Below are 16,259 nucleotides of genomic sequence, written 5' to 3'. Positions count from 1 at the left end.
TCCTGGCTTATAAATCATAAAGCCAAGTACTGAGTGTAAATACATCTTACCAAAACCACGGATTTTGGTTTGTTTTCACAACTTTGCTTGGTAGAGATAAACTATGTAGACCCCACAGGTGGCCTGTTTGAAAACAAGATGGGAAGAGGCAGGGATGTTGATAGTGTTTTGTACTGTTGTTTTTCCCTTGCACACCCAGCCTCAGCTTTGGAAGAGCCTGCAGTGAGATACCTTTCTTGAGGAGGCTGAGGAGCTTGTTCTGATTTATATGCAGGAACTACAGCCTCAAAGCTGGCAGTAGCCTAAAGCCTAATGATATATGTTACATAATGTTCGCTGTTTATTGGTATTTATATGTATTGGTTGAACACAGTGATATTTCTTTTTCCAGCACCTCTGAAAGGAATGATCATTATGGAACTGTCCAGCAAAATTTTAACTGTACTTTATATAATAAAAGAAGAAGGTGCAGAAATTGTGTGTTTTGACAGCCATCTCTTGAAAAGTGTTACCATGAAGTATGTCAGAGGAGTGGTGCTCTGTCTGGAGGGAAAGAATTTGATGTGCTCTGGGAAGCTTCTTTTTGCAAGAGAATCTTGATAAATTTGATTTCTGAATAGCGTTTTCATTACAAGTTTCTCATAAGTAGCTTTTGTATTAAGACAGGAAAAGTGAACTAAAGGAAAAGTATTCTCAACATCCATTGCTGCAGTCTTCTGGATATCTTAGATTTAATGTTTTTTTTTTTTTTTATTAAATTCAGTGTAATAAATGTTGCAGGACACGTTGAAAGTAATTTTTAGCCCATGTGTGGCAGTGTTGATTTTGATGGTCAGTTCTCTCCTGCCTCAGTGTTCTAGTTAGAGGTTCATACTTACATCCCATCAAAAATGGATGACCTCACTAAACACCATGTTTGTGTTTCATGTGGTTTAATAGTCTGTGTGTTTTAATGCCAGAAATACAAACATGGATATATGTCACACTTGGTGAAGAAGAAACATTCTGGAAGAAACAGAATGGGCACACAGTTCTAGTCCTTTAGACTTGGGATAAGGAATAACTTGTGCTCACTTTGAACCTGCTTTAAGTAAATGAAGGCTTCCTAAGTGAAGGGAGGAGGTGGTTGTCTTTGCTCTGAGGTGGAAAATAATCTTACATATGTGATTAGTTGGAGTTTGGGTATTTTCTTACGTGTTCGATAAAGGCTGTCTCCATGCTAAAGGACAGGCAATTAGACATTCATATTCTGCCAGACTCTGCACATCATAGGATGTTTCCTCTTGTGAACCAATGAAAATGCACTAAAGCTACATTCAATTAATTTTGGTTCTGGAAACTGGAGTCAAAATGACATTTTCATAATCTGTCAACTACCTCCTTGCTATCTTTTATATTGTTTAGAAAAACATTTTCAAATGAACAGGCAGATAAAGAAAACACTGATTTTTATTTTTTTTTCAAAGGCAAACACAGTTTGGCTTTTAGCAGTGCATTTGATGCCTTGTGTCACTTCATTTTTCAAGTCCAACACTCTTCTGCTCAGCTTTTATGGTAGGTTAATTTTCCTTTGTCAGCCTGCATCACTACTGAGGAGGGAGATGTAGAAATAGAGAACTGGTGTCATAAGATCACCCCTTTAAACCATTTTTGCTCTGCAGTGGTGTTTTAAAAGTTTGCAAGAGTGCTGTTAGTGCTTGGTCAGTGTTTTAAATTATTTTTTATTTTGAGAAAAACTAATGAAAATCTCTATTTCCAAATGAAAATTTTGTTTTAAAATATTAAAGGGGACTGATGAGGTAGTTTGGCCTTTTTTTTTTTTGTTCAAAACACTGAGACTGGAAATGAAAAGCAATTGAATTGGATCCATCAAACAGTTTTAAATTTAAAGCTCAGTTAAAATCCCCCAAACAAACCAAAACATAAACCAAACTCTGTAAAACCTTGCTGTATTATTTCCAAGTGGGAAAGAGCAGCCAGGGAAAAACACATCATTTCAAAATGGCCAGAGGAGAGGGTAGAGCTACGATTAGAAAAGGAAGGAGTTCAGACACTCAGTTTTGTAAGTGCTGACTTGTTAAAAAATGAAAAATGTTGGTAGGGTATCTATCAAAGGAGGTAACTGTTGGTTCATCTTCTCAGTCTTCACTGTTGTGTTTACTTGTGGAGTGGTTCGTAGAATCATGGAATATCCTGAGTTGGAAGGGACCCAGAAGGATCACTGAAGTCCCACTCCTGGCCCTGCACAGAACCTGGGTGCTGGGGTGTTGGGGCAAAATTCCAAGGAAGACAAAATCATTTCAACAGCTTTGCTATCTTCTGCAGTAGGAAGATAGATTCTTCTTGCCTTTTCCACTTCTAATACATGCTTCTGTTGCCCTGTTGTTGGTGCCTGCCGTATTTCCATGAGCCTATAACTGGATTACAGGTAGTTTTTTATGAGCTTAGGGAGCTTGAGCTGGCTGGATCAATGTTGAAGCTGTTGTGCAGAAGAGGTGGGACCACCCAGCTGGCAGTAGGAGACAATGAATTGCCATTTTCAGTAGCAGTGAGTTATTGAATGCCCTCATCTGCAAAACTTTCCCTGTAGAGGTTAACTTGTTGATAGGAAAAAAGGGAGTGAACTGTGTAAGTAAAGAATTTTACTTTTCAACATAAATCAATATAAATGTTGTCAAAAGTTGAGTAGTATGAGTTTGTCCTTGAAAAATGAGGCCAAAGCCAAAGAGTGGCTCAGATTTTCAAATCCTTCAACAGGAAAGGGAAACAAGCTTTCATTTATGTTGCTGATAGTTCATGCTGATAAATCCGTGACTTTCCAGCACTAGAGTGTCGAAGAAAAATCACTGAAGCAGATGCTTGAGTTTAACATATAAGCTGCATCTTTCTATGGTGTAATTTTGTCTCCAGTTGACAATTTAAACAGAACTAAAGTCCTTCATAGTTGCCTCATACATCTCCAAATCTGCCTCTTAAATTTACCACTTTAACACAGAAATGGATGCTAAAATCCGAGGAGTTACTCTGCAGCCTTAGCACTGTTTGTTAAAAAAAACAGGCAGTTTTACGTGTCTAAAAGCAAAGCAGCACTTGCTTCAGTTTGTGAGAGATGGTACAAAATGCAGAAGAGATGTGAAAAATGGTCTTTGCTGTCTGTTAAGACAATGAAGATAGGCAAGGGAAGGAAGAAGGGCAGCTTGCAGGATTTAGCTATCCCAAGGTAGCGATACATGGAAGTTGTGTATGTCTGTAAATAATAATTGTGATTGAGTAGGGATTTAAGATCTCAGAGTACATGGTGAAAGTTAGGCATCTGCAACTGATTTCAGCTTGGTAAATAGTTGATGATAATGCATTGTGCAGAATCTCAAGTGTATGTATTAGTTACCTGGTTAGCTGTATGCTCGTATGAATCAAATTATAGGCATTTTGGCTTAGCATGGAATCTTATCAATTATAGTTTCAGTGCAATAATTGCAGTAGCTTAATTTTAGTGAAAGTAGGCAGTCTTTCATGCTTTGTTTCAATTGCATCATTTCTTGAGAATGACTTATAATAGTAGAGCAGCTATTAATATTCTCTGTGCTTTTCAAGCCAAAACCTTTGGAGACCATCCAGAAGAACAGTGGGAAGGATTATGTAACATACTTTTAAAGGGTTAAGGAAAAAGAAAGTATGCTGTTGCCAAGTTAGTATGGGATGAAATCCTAGTCCATGTCAATTTAAGTTAATTTGATTTGTCAGTTGCTTTCAGCTATGAACTGTTGGAAGTAAGCTACCCTAGTTCCTGTGCAGTGGTTCTTGCAGTGTTGGGATGTGCTTGGCCATAACATGAACCAATAAAGAGCTGATTATTCCATGGTGTCACTGAAATTAAACTTCTTGCCCGAGTCAATTGACTACACAGTTCTTTGTACAGGGCTTCAGGAAGGTTATTATGTGATCTCTGAAACAGGGTGACTGATTTATTTAAAAGTAACCTATTTCTCTCTATTCAGTAGAAATAAATACTTCTACTTGGGTCATTTGCTAAGATTTTACGAATGAGAACTGATTAGTTATTTTAACTTCAAACGCAAAATAACTATTAATTACCTAAACCTTATAATGTTCTGCTACATGCATGGCTAAAAGCAGTGCAGTGTGTTTTGCTTTGTTGGCTGTTGAACATGGGCTTATATGTCTATGTTAGCCTCCTACTTTTTGGCTTGTTTTTAAACAGTTTAAATCACTAAACAGACTGAGGCTCCTCAGTATGAGTCTCCTGTTTGTAATTTATCACTAAATTTAAAAGCTAAAGAGAAAATTGGCTTGGAACTGGAACATTTATCATACAAAGATGCTGTGTGGCTGATGTTAGGGAGTTGGATAGCATCTCTGTGATTAGAGCTGTGCTGTAAAGTGCCTTATGAGTGAATTTATGTTTCAAGCCTATGCTGTTAAAGGAGTGCTACTGTGCATTTCTGGTAAAAATTTTGTTTGTGACTTTAGTCTTGATGTCCTTGGATTGTGTTAGTTTTAGACATTTACTTTGAGTCCACACTAGGCCATAAGCATCATTTGCATCTGTTGATGCAAAACTAGAGATAAGTGAAAAGTTGGGGTGATCTGCTTAGATGAGAAGCATTAAAGGGTAGGTATACCTTTGTTCACATGTCTTAAGTGATTTTAAATTACCTTGCATATGCGATCATTCCCTCTGGAGTTACCAGGGGCCATCACTCACTGCTTGTCTGCTCAATTCAGTACAGCTAAGATTTCCTCCCCACCAATTAGATACATGGCAGTAGTCACACAAATCTGCTTTGCACAAGGACTCTTGCATTTTCAGCATGAGTTGTATAGTGCAGAGTGAAAGTGAAATCTCTTCTAGTGTATTCTGCCTAATTATTTGTTCTATGTCTCTGCTTGTGCATTCTTTCTTCTTACAGTGGTGTCTAATTCAGCAAATGCTCTTAATAGAAATTCCGTTCAAACTTCATTGGGATTGATGGATTTATAAGTGCAAATTTTAAGCTGTACTTAACTGGTAATGGATAGGGAATATTCACTGAATTTGAGCCAGAAGTGTCTTCAGTTGTTTATTTTAGGAATGATACAATGGGTTTTAATTTTTACAGGTTTTCATACTTTTATTTCACATCCTCTCCTGACTAGCAACTTTTCAGCTCCTGTTACCTCTTCCGGTTTCTGCTTCCTACTTCTTTCTTTTCAGCATTTTCAAGCTCAAAATTATCTCAAGGTTCTTAACTCCAAATCTCTATTGAGATTTCTCTGAGTAAAGTAGCAGAAGGCATTTGGAAGCAGCAAACCCAAGTTGTCACTGACATCTTCCTGTCCTTGTTTTTTTAAGTTAAAAAAATGAAAAAGTTATTTGTCACATGTCCTGTAAAGGCATCTGTTTTGGAGCCAGTACCACTGAGGAACAGCAGTTTTTGTTGTGGTTCCTAATGGCTTCTTTGGCTTAAGCTCCCTTTTGTCTCTTTGGACTGAAACACAGGAGCTGGCAAATTGCTCCGTGCTGGAATGAGTGCTGCTGTGCTGGCCAGCTCTGTCTCCCTGTGGCCACGTAGGTGCTGCTGAATGAATTTATATAATTAATTGAAATGTGGGCTTCTTAAAGACTTTCAAGCTGTCTATGGCAGTTATGGGTGTGTGCATGAGTGTACACACATACATGTATACATACCTATGTGTATCTTTTTCTTAAAGATATGGACATTGGTAGTTGGTTACCTCCTCATGGTTTCATTCAAGTGGAATGTCAGCACTGAACGTTACTTAAAAGCAGTCTCTGTTCCTGTCTGGATTATGCTGCTCTTTCACTTAGGTGAGTAACAAGAAGTTACTATTCTGATAACTGAGGGTTCTGTAAACAAAGCTCTTCACTTGCTCTTCTTCTAAATCTGTGAAGTAGAGTCTTAGCTAAAACGCAAACTGTTTTGTCTGCTCTGTAATTCTGGCTGCGTGTGTCCAGAGGGAGCACTGGAATAGGGAATGGGAAGGCATAAAGATGCTCAGCAACATCTTCCACTCCTCATGCCTTTGTACTTCCCATGGTTTCCCCTTATTTGGTTCACAGACAAGGTGAACTTCTTGACAACAAAGAAAGGCTTGCATGGGTTACATGAGGTTGGCTTTAGACGTCTATTTGTGATGATATTTTAAGACTGAAGCTGTAAAATGCATTTAATATAGTAGTAATAAAAACAAAAAAAAGTCTATCAGTAGTAAACAAGCACATCAGGATGATATCAGCAGTATAAAATACATTTGCCAGTAATCTATGTGATATTACTATAAACTTGTATTTGTATATCTTTTAGACTTAGTTACACATTTAATATAATAGATTATCACCTTATGTTTTCATATCAGAGTTTATGGTGGAAGGATCATGCAATTAATAGAAGACTACCATGACAGAAGGTTTCACAGTGTACCTCATTTACTTTACTCTAGCAGCAGGTTTCAGGGGTTGTTCTGACCATGTGGGGATGCTTCCCTGAGGTTTAAGCTGTATGTAGTGGCTTTGCATTTCCTTAAATTTTGACAATCTTATGTTTACTGAAAGTAAAGGCTGAATAGGCAAAATCCGAGAAAAGTCCCATTCTGTGGAGAGCTAACATAAATACACATTTTTGGAAGGAACGTGACATTTCTCTGATACAGAAAACGTTTTAATTTTGTGTGTATTTTCATGTGATTTTTGAATGTTGTTTTCCAAATAGTTCTCTATATCAACAAAATGCCACTGAAGTTAGGAACAGTAATAACTTGGTTTGTTCATTGAGAAACTTGTTCATCTTTGCTTTCTATTCTTCCTTTTCTTTAATGCAGAATGTTTGTTCTATGACTTCTTTGTTTTTTGGTTGATGTGCTGCCTTTCTTGGTTTTGTTAAATGTAGGGTTTATTAATGGTGTAATCTTTCTTGTTAAAAAAAATCCCAACACTGTATCTTTCAGCTTCTGTGGCAGGTTCCTGGAGAATTCCTGTGTTTCTGGTTATAGTTGTTCTGATGACAGTAGGCATGTTGCATGAACAGCAGAATGGAAAGGAGTCTTCTGGTAAGGAAAAGTCACTTTTTCTTTTATTGTTGGAGGCAAAAATTCACTTAAGTTACATGACATAATCTGGACTGTATCCCCATAAATTCAATAGCATATGGATTGCAAGAATTTACTATAGGATGTTTAGTGTGTTTCAAAGTGGTTTACTCATGCTGGGGTGAATCTTGGATTCTTTACAGAAAATGATTGCCATGGACTGATGTTTCTTTTCCAGAGTAAAGTAGCAACTCTTTATTAAGCCAAATTCCTTGAGTTCATGGATTTCAATATGTAGTTTCAGGCATAAAGAGGTAGCCCAGGACGTTTGAAATCAGAGGCTAATTTTGAAAGAAATGAGCAGTATGGGTTTAGTAGCTCCTATAATACTGAGTAAGAGAGAAACCAAGACAGCTCCATCCAGCAAGTTTCCATTATCCAGTCATTTGTTTTTAAAATCGTTTCTTATAAATATGTTTTGTGTTTAGATTTTGAGAAAAATAGTTTTTTCCTGTTGCAAGTCAGTTTTGAAAAAAGCAAAGGTATCGTATATTCCTGATGAAGGAAACCTGTATATCTGGCTGTTTTAATTGGTTAGTAAAGTTGATTAACTGGTATAAAAATTTTTTTAATAATCAGACTGCCAGCAACTGTGAATGTCTTGGTTGGTAGCAGTTCATTATCAAGAAAAGCACTAAGCAAATAACTGGTTTTGAAATTTGGCTGAAGGTGTATTGTAATACTAAAAATTAATAGCACTCATTCCTGTCTGATCATATTGACTACCTGTAATATATACTAAACACTAACAGTATCTATCCATATAATTTCTGCTGCCTGATAGCTCCAGTGGATATCTAACACCAAATAAAACGTTTTAAGACTTAAACTTTTTGTTGCTTACATACATGTATATATTTTACAGGGGCTGAGCTTCCTGGTCAGATGATTTCTATTGCTGCTTCAACAATTGCCATGGCAATTTCAATGACAGAAGATGAGTCCAATAATGAACATTCCTCCCAACCCTCAGGTGACTGAATACTCTGTAAGAAACATTTGAATTTGCTCTAAAGGCATGAAACTGGAGGGAATTCAGAAAAAAATTCAAAATAGTCCATAACCTCTTCATTTTGTGCAAAATAGTGTCCAAATTGTGAATTGGGTTTATCTGTTCAAAAAAATGTCAAGAAGATGCTAGTATAAAAGCTGTCTTGCAAAGAATAGTTTATGTGGTTGTTGAAGCCCTGATTAGAAGGATTTATTACTGTTTTGTGGGGTTTTTTAGAATGAAGGTGTGATTTTTTTTTTTTTTTCCCTCTTCTTCATTGTTAATTATTTCAATTTTCCTGGCTTTTTGATTTGTTGGCAGTTACATGTTATGTGGCTGGATATCTGGACCAGGTACAGACAGACTGGAGGAATTTTTGTGTACGTTCCAGTGAGAAAAATCCCCACCACTTTAAATATGGCATGCACAAAGTCCTTCCTATAATGTGTTTACTTGACTTTGCAGCTTGATTCACATAATACTTTCCCTTGAAATAATACAATTGGCTTAAACGAGTTCAGACAAAGTGTTTAGATATCCATCACTGATTTTAAACTTTACCATCTTTTTTTTTTTGGGTAGGTCTTTGATGAAATGTGATACTAAAAAGTTAAGCAATTAGTGAGATATCTGGAAATCGAGAAGTTTCATCCATTTTCTGAAAATCTAAGCAAACAGATTATTCAACTTAACAGAATGTGAGCTTCCAAAACCTAATTTTCAAATCTAAAAATTACAGCTTTAGACAAGTTACTCTTAGCTTTTTTTCTGCATTTTACATGACTATCATCAATATGAACATAGAAGTCTATGGAGCTATGTCCTGAAATTGGAGATCAGAGCATTGTGGTGACAGTTCTCCTGTATTTCTGTGTCTAATCTTTAATTTTGGAAATGGGAATTTTTTTAGCTGAGTTTTGAAATCTGAAAAAGTAACAGATGCCCACAAATGGGCTATGTAAGTGGTTGTGTTCTTTTGTTGCTATTTTTTTAACTTACCAGTACTTATTTTTTTACTTTTAAGACAGTTTTCTTTCTGTTTTCAAGAAGAGATAGCTACAGCAATTTTTCAAAGGTGTATTTTATATCTTTTCTATTTTTTTGACTTTTCCTGAAACAGCTAACCAGATGAGGGTTTGTCTTGTGAATTCTGTTGTTTTCCTTCACAGCAGAAAAAAAAAAAAAAAAAGAGTTTTCTTTTAACTCCTAACAACACTTAAAATAATTTTCCAACAGTCTGGTAAAAATTAATATTCTGTTCTGCAATATATTAAGCATAATTTTGGCCATCTTTATTTTGGTTTGGATCTTTTGTGAATGGTGATGAAACATTATTCTTGACAGCAGAAAGTTTTACCTACAGGCTTAAGAACTTTCGTCTGTTTTGGTTTTCCTGACACTGTATTGAATCCATTGCAGAACAACAAGGCTTAAAATTGTTTATTAAAAGACCATGAAGGGGGTATGTGCTTTGTTGACTCTATATTTTTTTCTGAACATTTATGTTTTTCCTTATTTTATTATTGAATACCGGTATTTAGCACTGGTGGCAAGAAGTTTAATGTTGCCAGTTCATGTGGTCTAAGTGGGCCTTCCTGGTCTTCTAAGAGTTTCCAGTGTATACAGCAAATAAATCTGCAATTTCTGAAGCAGATACACCTGCAGTACTTTGTAGACAATATTCTGTTGTCTTGTTGGCTTTAAATATGATAGACACTAAAATCCTTAAATGAAGTCATGACTCTCAGGTTCCCTTTTGCCCTTACTTTGTTTTCTTAGAAAAAAGCATAAGAAATGTTTTTCACATGAAATTACAGAAAGATGCGGTTCTTTATGAAGGAGTACCTTCATCCTGATTTTCTGAGGACTTATTCATTAATAACAATAAAAAAAAATACTGTTTTCCAAACTTATGCCCTGCATAGAGATACAGACACCTGCTTTTTTGTTTGTTACTGTTTCTTTGTCTTCTCCCTGGGGAGGAGAATAATTCAAAATTGATGTGACAGCACGAAATTGATAAATTGATGTGACAGAGAACATACTGTGTAATGAAAAGAACAGATCTTAATAAGACAGGCTGGAAAATTTGCTCTATTTTTTTGTTGTTCAAAGAAGTACCATTCAGTCTGATTTTGCTGGAATTTTTTCCTGAGTACTGTGGTAGCAGTTTAGACTGTCACACTTTTATTAGTTGGAAGATAGAAAGGTGTTTTTCAGGTTTCATTTCTCAAAATATCATGAAGCACACTAAATGGGATTTTCAAAAACTGAAGGTACTCAAAGTCACTGTACTGACAGTTCTTTTTTTTTCTGTTTGTGTTGACAAGGCACTCATTCCTTGGTTTTCAGAGCATATCTTGCCAGCAGAAGGTGACTTTTTTCACTGGCAATTTTCTGGATTCTTTTCTTTTCTGGGTGGATCAGCTTTGTGAACTGGTTTATGAGAGTCATCTAAATGGCCATTCTGATGCAGGCCTGTGTTTGTCATGAGGAAAATACTTGGTAGTGATAATTTAGTTTTGCTAAAAGTGCTGGAGAGCTGCATTCTGAAAAAGCTTTCTTGTGTTAGGATCCCCTAGGAGTTTTTCCTTTTTTTATCCTTTTTCTCCCTTTTTTTCCTCTTTTTTTTCCTTTTTTCTCCCTCCTTTTTTACCCGCCCATCTCTTTTGCCATCTGTTTTGTGTTCTGTGTACAGTCTGCATACAGAGATACTGTAAGACATAAGGCTGTTTAATTCTTACTGCTTTTAACATTACTGTTGCTGTTATTTAATGAAATCTTTCTTCATTGCAAAAATATGTCAATCAAATTTTTCATTACTAAAAGAAGGAATGCTCTTTTTTATTTCCTAAAGGTGACTCTACTAAGGAGTTTTTGGGCAAAAAATGTTGTATAACTTTAGTCTTAGGCATAGACTTAAGCTAATTACTCTCTTTTGGCTTTTAGTGCTTCCTTTTGTTCAATAAATATTTGAGTTTCTGCTTGTTCTATTATTACTCCTTATGTTGATTATATTAATTTTGGAGCAAAACAGTAAGAATTGTTGAATAAATTTAAGGGGAAAATTATTATGGGTTTACTGCTTTCAAGTTTGTATTCCTTTAGTGCATCCATTTGTTTCTGTTAGTACTCTTCTGCTTTATTACGTATGGACGAGAAGTACAGGGGAATCATAGACCCTCTTCTATATGACAGAAATACTTTTTCTTTTAGGAAAATATCTATTTACAGATAACTTTTTCTCTCCCCTTACAAAAAATTGTTTATAGTTTGTTTAGTAGGGCTGGCCATCATCTCATTGAGATACACACTGAATTGCTAAGAGCCTCCCCACCTGAAGCTTCTGCTGTGCTTAGCTGCTTGCAGAATTCCTTATTTCAGGTTGCATGCTGTAATTCCTTCGTGAATATTCTGACATTCCACCAAATACATGACCAGAATCCAGCTGATGCTTCAGTCATCATCCCAGTGTCAATCCCAGCTGAGTGAATCAGTTGATTTACACTGTTCTCTTGGTGTGGTGGGGGATGTTGATAAGTTTTCATAAGGTGTACAAGTAGTTCCACTTACCTGTAGAACACTGGTGCAGGTTTCTGCAGCAAAGGAGAAGTGTTCATCTGCTGTGTGAGGATGCAGTTTGTCATTTACTGCTACTGTTTGACAAATGAGTCTTGCCTTTTTGAACGTTTTAGCTCCGTGGTTTAGGTTAGAAATGGCTTCAGTGACACAGTGCAGCTAAAAATGCGTGTGTTGAACACGAGTTGTCTGCTGTGAATGTAGTATTTTGTAGTACAGTTTTTATGCAGTTTTTCTTCATGGGAGAAGATGTGTCTGTGGCACAGAGTTGTGTTCATCATTTACCAGCTGTGTGGTATGTACCAGCATGTTAAATTGCCTTTTATGCTTCAGGTTTTCCTGTGTGTACTTTCCTCCACTATGGCTGCAGTCTTTTCTTAAGTAGTGATGTGTGGGAAATGTGTGCATTTCGACAGCAGCAGGTGACAAGAGCCTCAGTAAAAGTTAATACTGGTGTTCTCAGGGAGAAATTTTACATAGAGTGACTGAAGGTAGATTTGCTGTCATCCAGCAACTGAGAGATGAAATAAATAAATAAATTGCCATGTTCTGCATCCAAGAATTTTAATTTGAACATGATATTTTTGCATGAAAAGACTATTGTTTTTGTATAGGGTCTTTACATTTTTGAATTGAATTTCTTGTTTGCTAACTTAGGAGTGAGAGACTGACAAAATTTGATATCCACTAACTTATGCTTGATGTTACTAATATTAACACAGAGCAAGGAATTTAGGATGACAGTGTGAGTGCTGCTATGTTTGTATTGTGAGTGATCTGGAAAAGTAGTAGTGAGACAGTGGTAAGATAAAAGCTTTCTCTTCAGTGTATACTCTATCTTTTTCTCTGTTTAAATGAGTTTGGAGCAAATCTAAGATTCCTTTTTGAGTACTTGAAGTAAATGAAGTGGAAGATTTATTTTAAGACTTCACATTTCCTCTAGAAGTTAACTATATTTTGTGTTTTTCATGGTTTTATGGTTCTTTGATAAAACATATCTGGCTTGTAGTTTACCTGCAGTGACAGGAGCCCTCCTAGAGGCTATAGCAACTTTTCATCTCTCCTCCTCTCAACACTGCTTGGCATGGTGATACAGAATGTGGGAGAGTTTACACAGCCTTGTTCTAGCTTTTCAAAATATAGATCAGTTCCAAGGCTGTCTCAGTCTTTTAGAGAAATTAAAAGCATAAAAACAACCCCAAACCAAACAACAAAAACACAGCCTTCTGCTGCTGTCCCTTCCTTCACCTCCGCCTTCCAAAAAAATGGGGTAATTTGGGAATAGGGAACATACTCTATTTGGTGGTGAATATTAATGTGATAATTTCCACTTCTTTGTTCGCATGTGTTTGTTTTAGGAGCAACAGCAGAAGGTGATCAGCCTCCACCTCCTCGAGCTTCATCATCTTTCAGCACCTCCTCTTCATCATCTGGGAACAGACAAAGACCTGAGATTGGATCTTTTCTTAGAAAAAAGAAAACTAGTGACATTTACTTTGTTACTCTTGTGTGGGCCATTGTCATTGTTCAGATCTGGCTAAATTTTTGGATTGTGCAGCTATTGCCAGTGCCTTTTGCAGGTAATAATCCAATTACTAGAAATGTTTGGCATCATGTTAAATAAAATACGAGAAAAGGATTGTAGGCTTGTATGAGTTTTAAATAAAAACTTTTTCAAGACTTGTTAAGACAAGATGAATTGTGCTTCATAAAGGAGGATTGATGTGCAATGTCTGTTACCATATAGTGGACAGCTCTGTTAAATTATTTTGTCCATTGACTATTGTAGTTACCTGAAATAATGTAGTGCCCTACCTTACATAGTAAGAATACTTCTGGTTTAGACCAGCTAGTTTTTCTTCCTCCAGATGTCAATTCTTTCATATTTTTGCACCTATAAATGAAGAATATTTTAGCTGTTGTTCAGTAGTGAAGTAGAGCTCTCGTTAACTTTTAATTTCTGTAAAAAATGGGTTGCTAGGCACTGTGGAGAAGTCACAAGTTAAATTTGTTTCTAATTTTAGCCTCTGGGGTTAATTAGCTTTGTTGTGTCACATCTACATGCATCTGTTCTCCTATATATCAGGCAAGAATTGGAGTAGTTATGATGGCCATCAAAAATATTTTGAAACTAGATGCCACTTTTTCCTCTATTCTTCTGGGGGCGTGAAAAGGGAAGATAGGAACTGTAGGAGTATGTGTGACCTACTATGAATTGGAAGGCATTTCTTTCCATCCCCCTACTGTAAAAAAAGCAAGTTTTCTAGTTTGCTTGGATTTTCTCTGAACTTCAGTTAAAATGCTAATTTTTAGCATGTTAAAATGCATTTAACTCTTGAATGTAGCTATTTTCTTTTTTTATGGAGTGTGGTGGGTTGACCTCAGCTAGTGGCCAAATACCCTCAAAACTCATCATTCTTGCAGTGTTTGAATGTGGGTTTATCCATGAGCTGCATTCCCTTTAGGGAGGTACAGGCAGGATTTTCCTTGTCCCTAGGTCGCAGTCCCTTCCAGAGGTGTACCTGCTCCAGCATGGACCCTCTGTAGGCCGTGGTCCCTCTCAGTGGTGTCTGCTCCACTGCGGAGCACTTCTGCTTCCCTGGCCTTTCCATTACCTCTCTTCATCCCTCTGTTCCTTTTTCCTCTCCTCACTTTTTCTGGGTTCCTCCCTCTTCTCCCTGCCCAGGGGTTTCTGCGGTTCCTCAGATACATTTCCCTTAAAGGACCACACCCGTGCCTGATGGGCGCAGCTTTGCCCAGTGATGGAGCCACCTGAGCTGTGTCTGGCACAAGGCGACCCCTGGTCTCTTCCCATGGAGGCCACACCAGAGGCCACCCTGCTACCAAAGCCTTGAGATCTGTGCATGGTACACAAAGCTACTGTAAACCATCTGGAAATTGTGACTTGGGGTCACACTTGGAGATTTGAAGGGCTGTGAACTCCAAGGCATGGAGAAAGGAACAGCTGCACCTTTGGCTGTGGTGCTGTAGCAAGACATATAAATAGCTGAATGCAGGGTAAGAGCAGAGAGGGGTTTGACCTTTGTTTCGTTCCAGTATACTTACTACAGAAGGAACTTCCCAGTTCTGGTGCCTGGGTGTCATGGGAGATGGCAGTCACAAGTGAAAAAGGAATTAGAAAATAAATGTTAGACTTATTAGGAGCAGATCTTGTGACTAGTTGACTGACAAGTCAAGGAGTAACTTAACCACTGTGTTCAGAAACACCTATGTGTAAGGAAAAAGGGAAGCAGCAGTTCTGCAGTTCAGCAGACAGCAGAGCACAGTTTTGAGCTTAAGCCACACAAGTCTAGATTAAAGTGCACGTCTATAAATGAAACAGATGAATACTGCTCCTGACAGTCATTAGGTCTAAAATAACTAGCCAAACAATAAACTCATGTCAAAAGAGAAATTACTTTTGGGAATATTTTTGACCTGTTGCCTTAGCAGTGACACTGGACCATGAAGTGCTTTGTCATGGCATATAACTGAATCATCAGAAAAATATTACACATGGGCAGTATAATGATGAACAGAGCCAAATTTAGAACAGTGGATTACATTAAATGTCAGAATGTGACATGGCTAAAAGAGGTAACAATAAAAATATTAGGAAAATACGAAGGCTAATAAGGCAAGTTTCCTTGCAATGGTTCAAGTTTAAAGACATTAATAATAACTTGAGGCACTTCTGAGACCTTAAAGAGGATGCTTCTAGTATGTAAAAAAACAAACAAAAGAACCCATAAACCAAAACAAACTCCACAAAACCTTAAATAGAAAGGTGTTAATTTCACTAAAGCGCCTTATATTGGTAAAGAGGACTCGTAAAAAGCAGCATTTAGATTATTAGAAACATCTTGGTGCCATTAACGTTTTTCCTTGAATGCATTTGTACTTCACTTGGAATGAAATGGTCTTTTAAAATTGCTTAGTGTAGAGGGTGGGAAAATGATACCATAATTATACCATAAAATGAAAAGGTGAATGAACTGCTGTGATTTAAAAAGCTAAGCAATGAACTATGTTGTGGAACACTTGCAGCATTTTGTTCCGTGAGTTGAGCTTGGAGATCCTGGTATTGTCTCTCTTTAAGATCTTTCATGTGCTTCCTTGCTGTTCTGTTGTATCCTTTTTTTCTTTTTGAATTGTCTTCAGGTAATTTTCTGCTTCCTGCAGATGTTTGGAACTTGTTATTATGCAGGCTTTTTCTGGTTTTGCTCAATGATTTCTAATAACAGTTCTTTAGCTTTTCCTCTCTTGTCTCGTTTTAACTTAATATAATTACAGCTGTTTGATTAACTGTAGCACCTCCTTTGCACTGAGTGTACAGTCATTTATTTTAGAAGATACTGTGTAAACACTTATTCTTAAATAATAGTGGAATATTAGAATGCCATTTGAGGTATGTTTTTCACCTTATAAAATGCAAGCCTGCCTGACTTTGCTGAGCAGCAGTTTCTGTTGTTACCGTGAGCTTCATTTCATCGTACAAAACTTAAAGGCTGAACTTCAGTGCTGGAACTCGCACTATATTTGCTCCTTTTTTGTATGTTTGCCACTCATTTTCTTAGAGAAA

At 36.9% G+C, this 16,259-nt stretch overlaps 1 protein-coding gene across 1 annotated transcript in view; it reads left to right on the top strand.

Moving 5' to 3' along the window:
• TMEM245 (transmembrane protein 245) overlaps window positions 1–16,259 on the top strand; it is a 76,130-nt gene that overhangs the window by 4,076 nt on the left and 55,795 nt on the right. Inside the window, exons 2-5 of the mRNA XM_014880506.2 lie at window positions 5,713–5,830; window positions 6,967–7,068; window positions 7,973–8,080; window positions 13,036–13,257. Coding sequence (XP_014735992.2) covers window positions 5,713–5,830; window positions 6,967–7,068; window positions 7,973–8,080; window positions 13,036–13,257 — 550 coding nt within the window. The remainder of the gene's footprint in view (window positions 1–5,712; window positions 5,831–6,966; window positions 7,069–7,972; window positions 8,081–13,035; window positions 13,258–16,259) is intronic.

Source organism: Sturnus vulgaris, chromosome 1, assembly GCF_052056855.1.
Source record: "Sturnus vulgaris isolate bStuVul1 chromosome 1, bStuVul1.hap1, whole genome shotgun sequence".
Classification (NCBI taxonomy): domain Eukaryota; kingdom Metazoa; phylum Chordata; class Aves; order Passeriformes; family Sturnidae; genus Sturnus; species Sturnus vulgaris.
The sequence above is the reverse complement of the archived record's forward strand: the minus strand, read 5'-3'. Positions and strand labels throughout refer to the sequence as shown.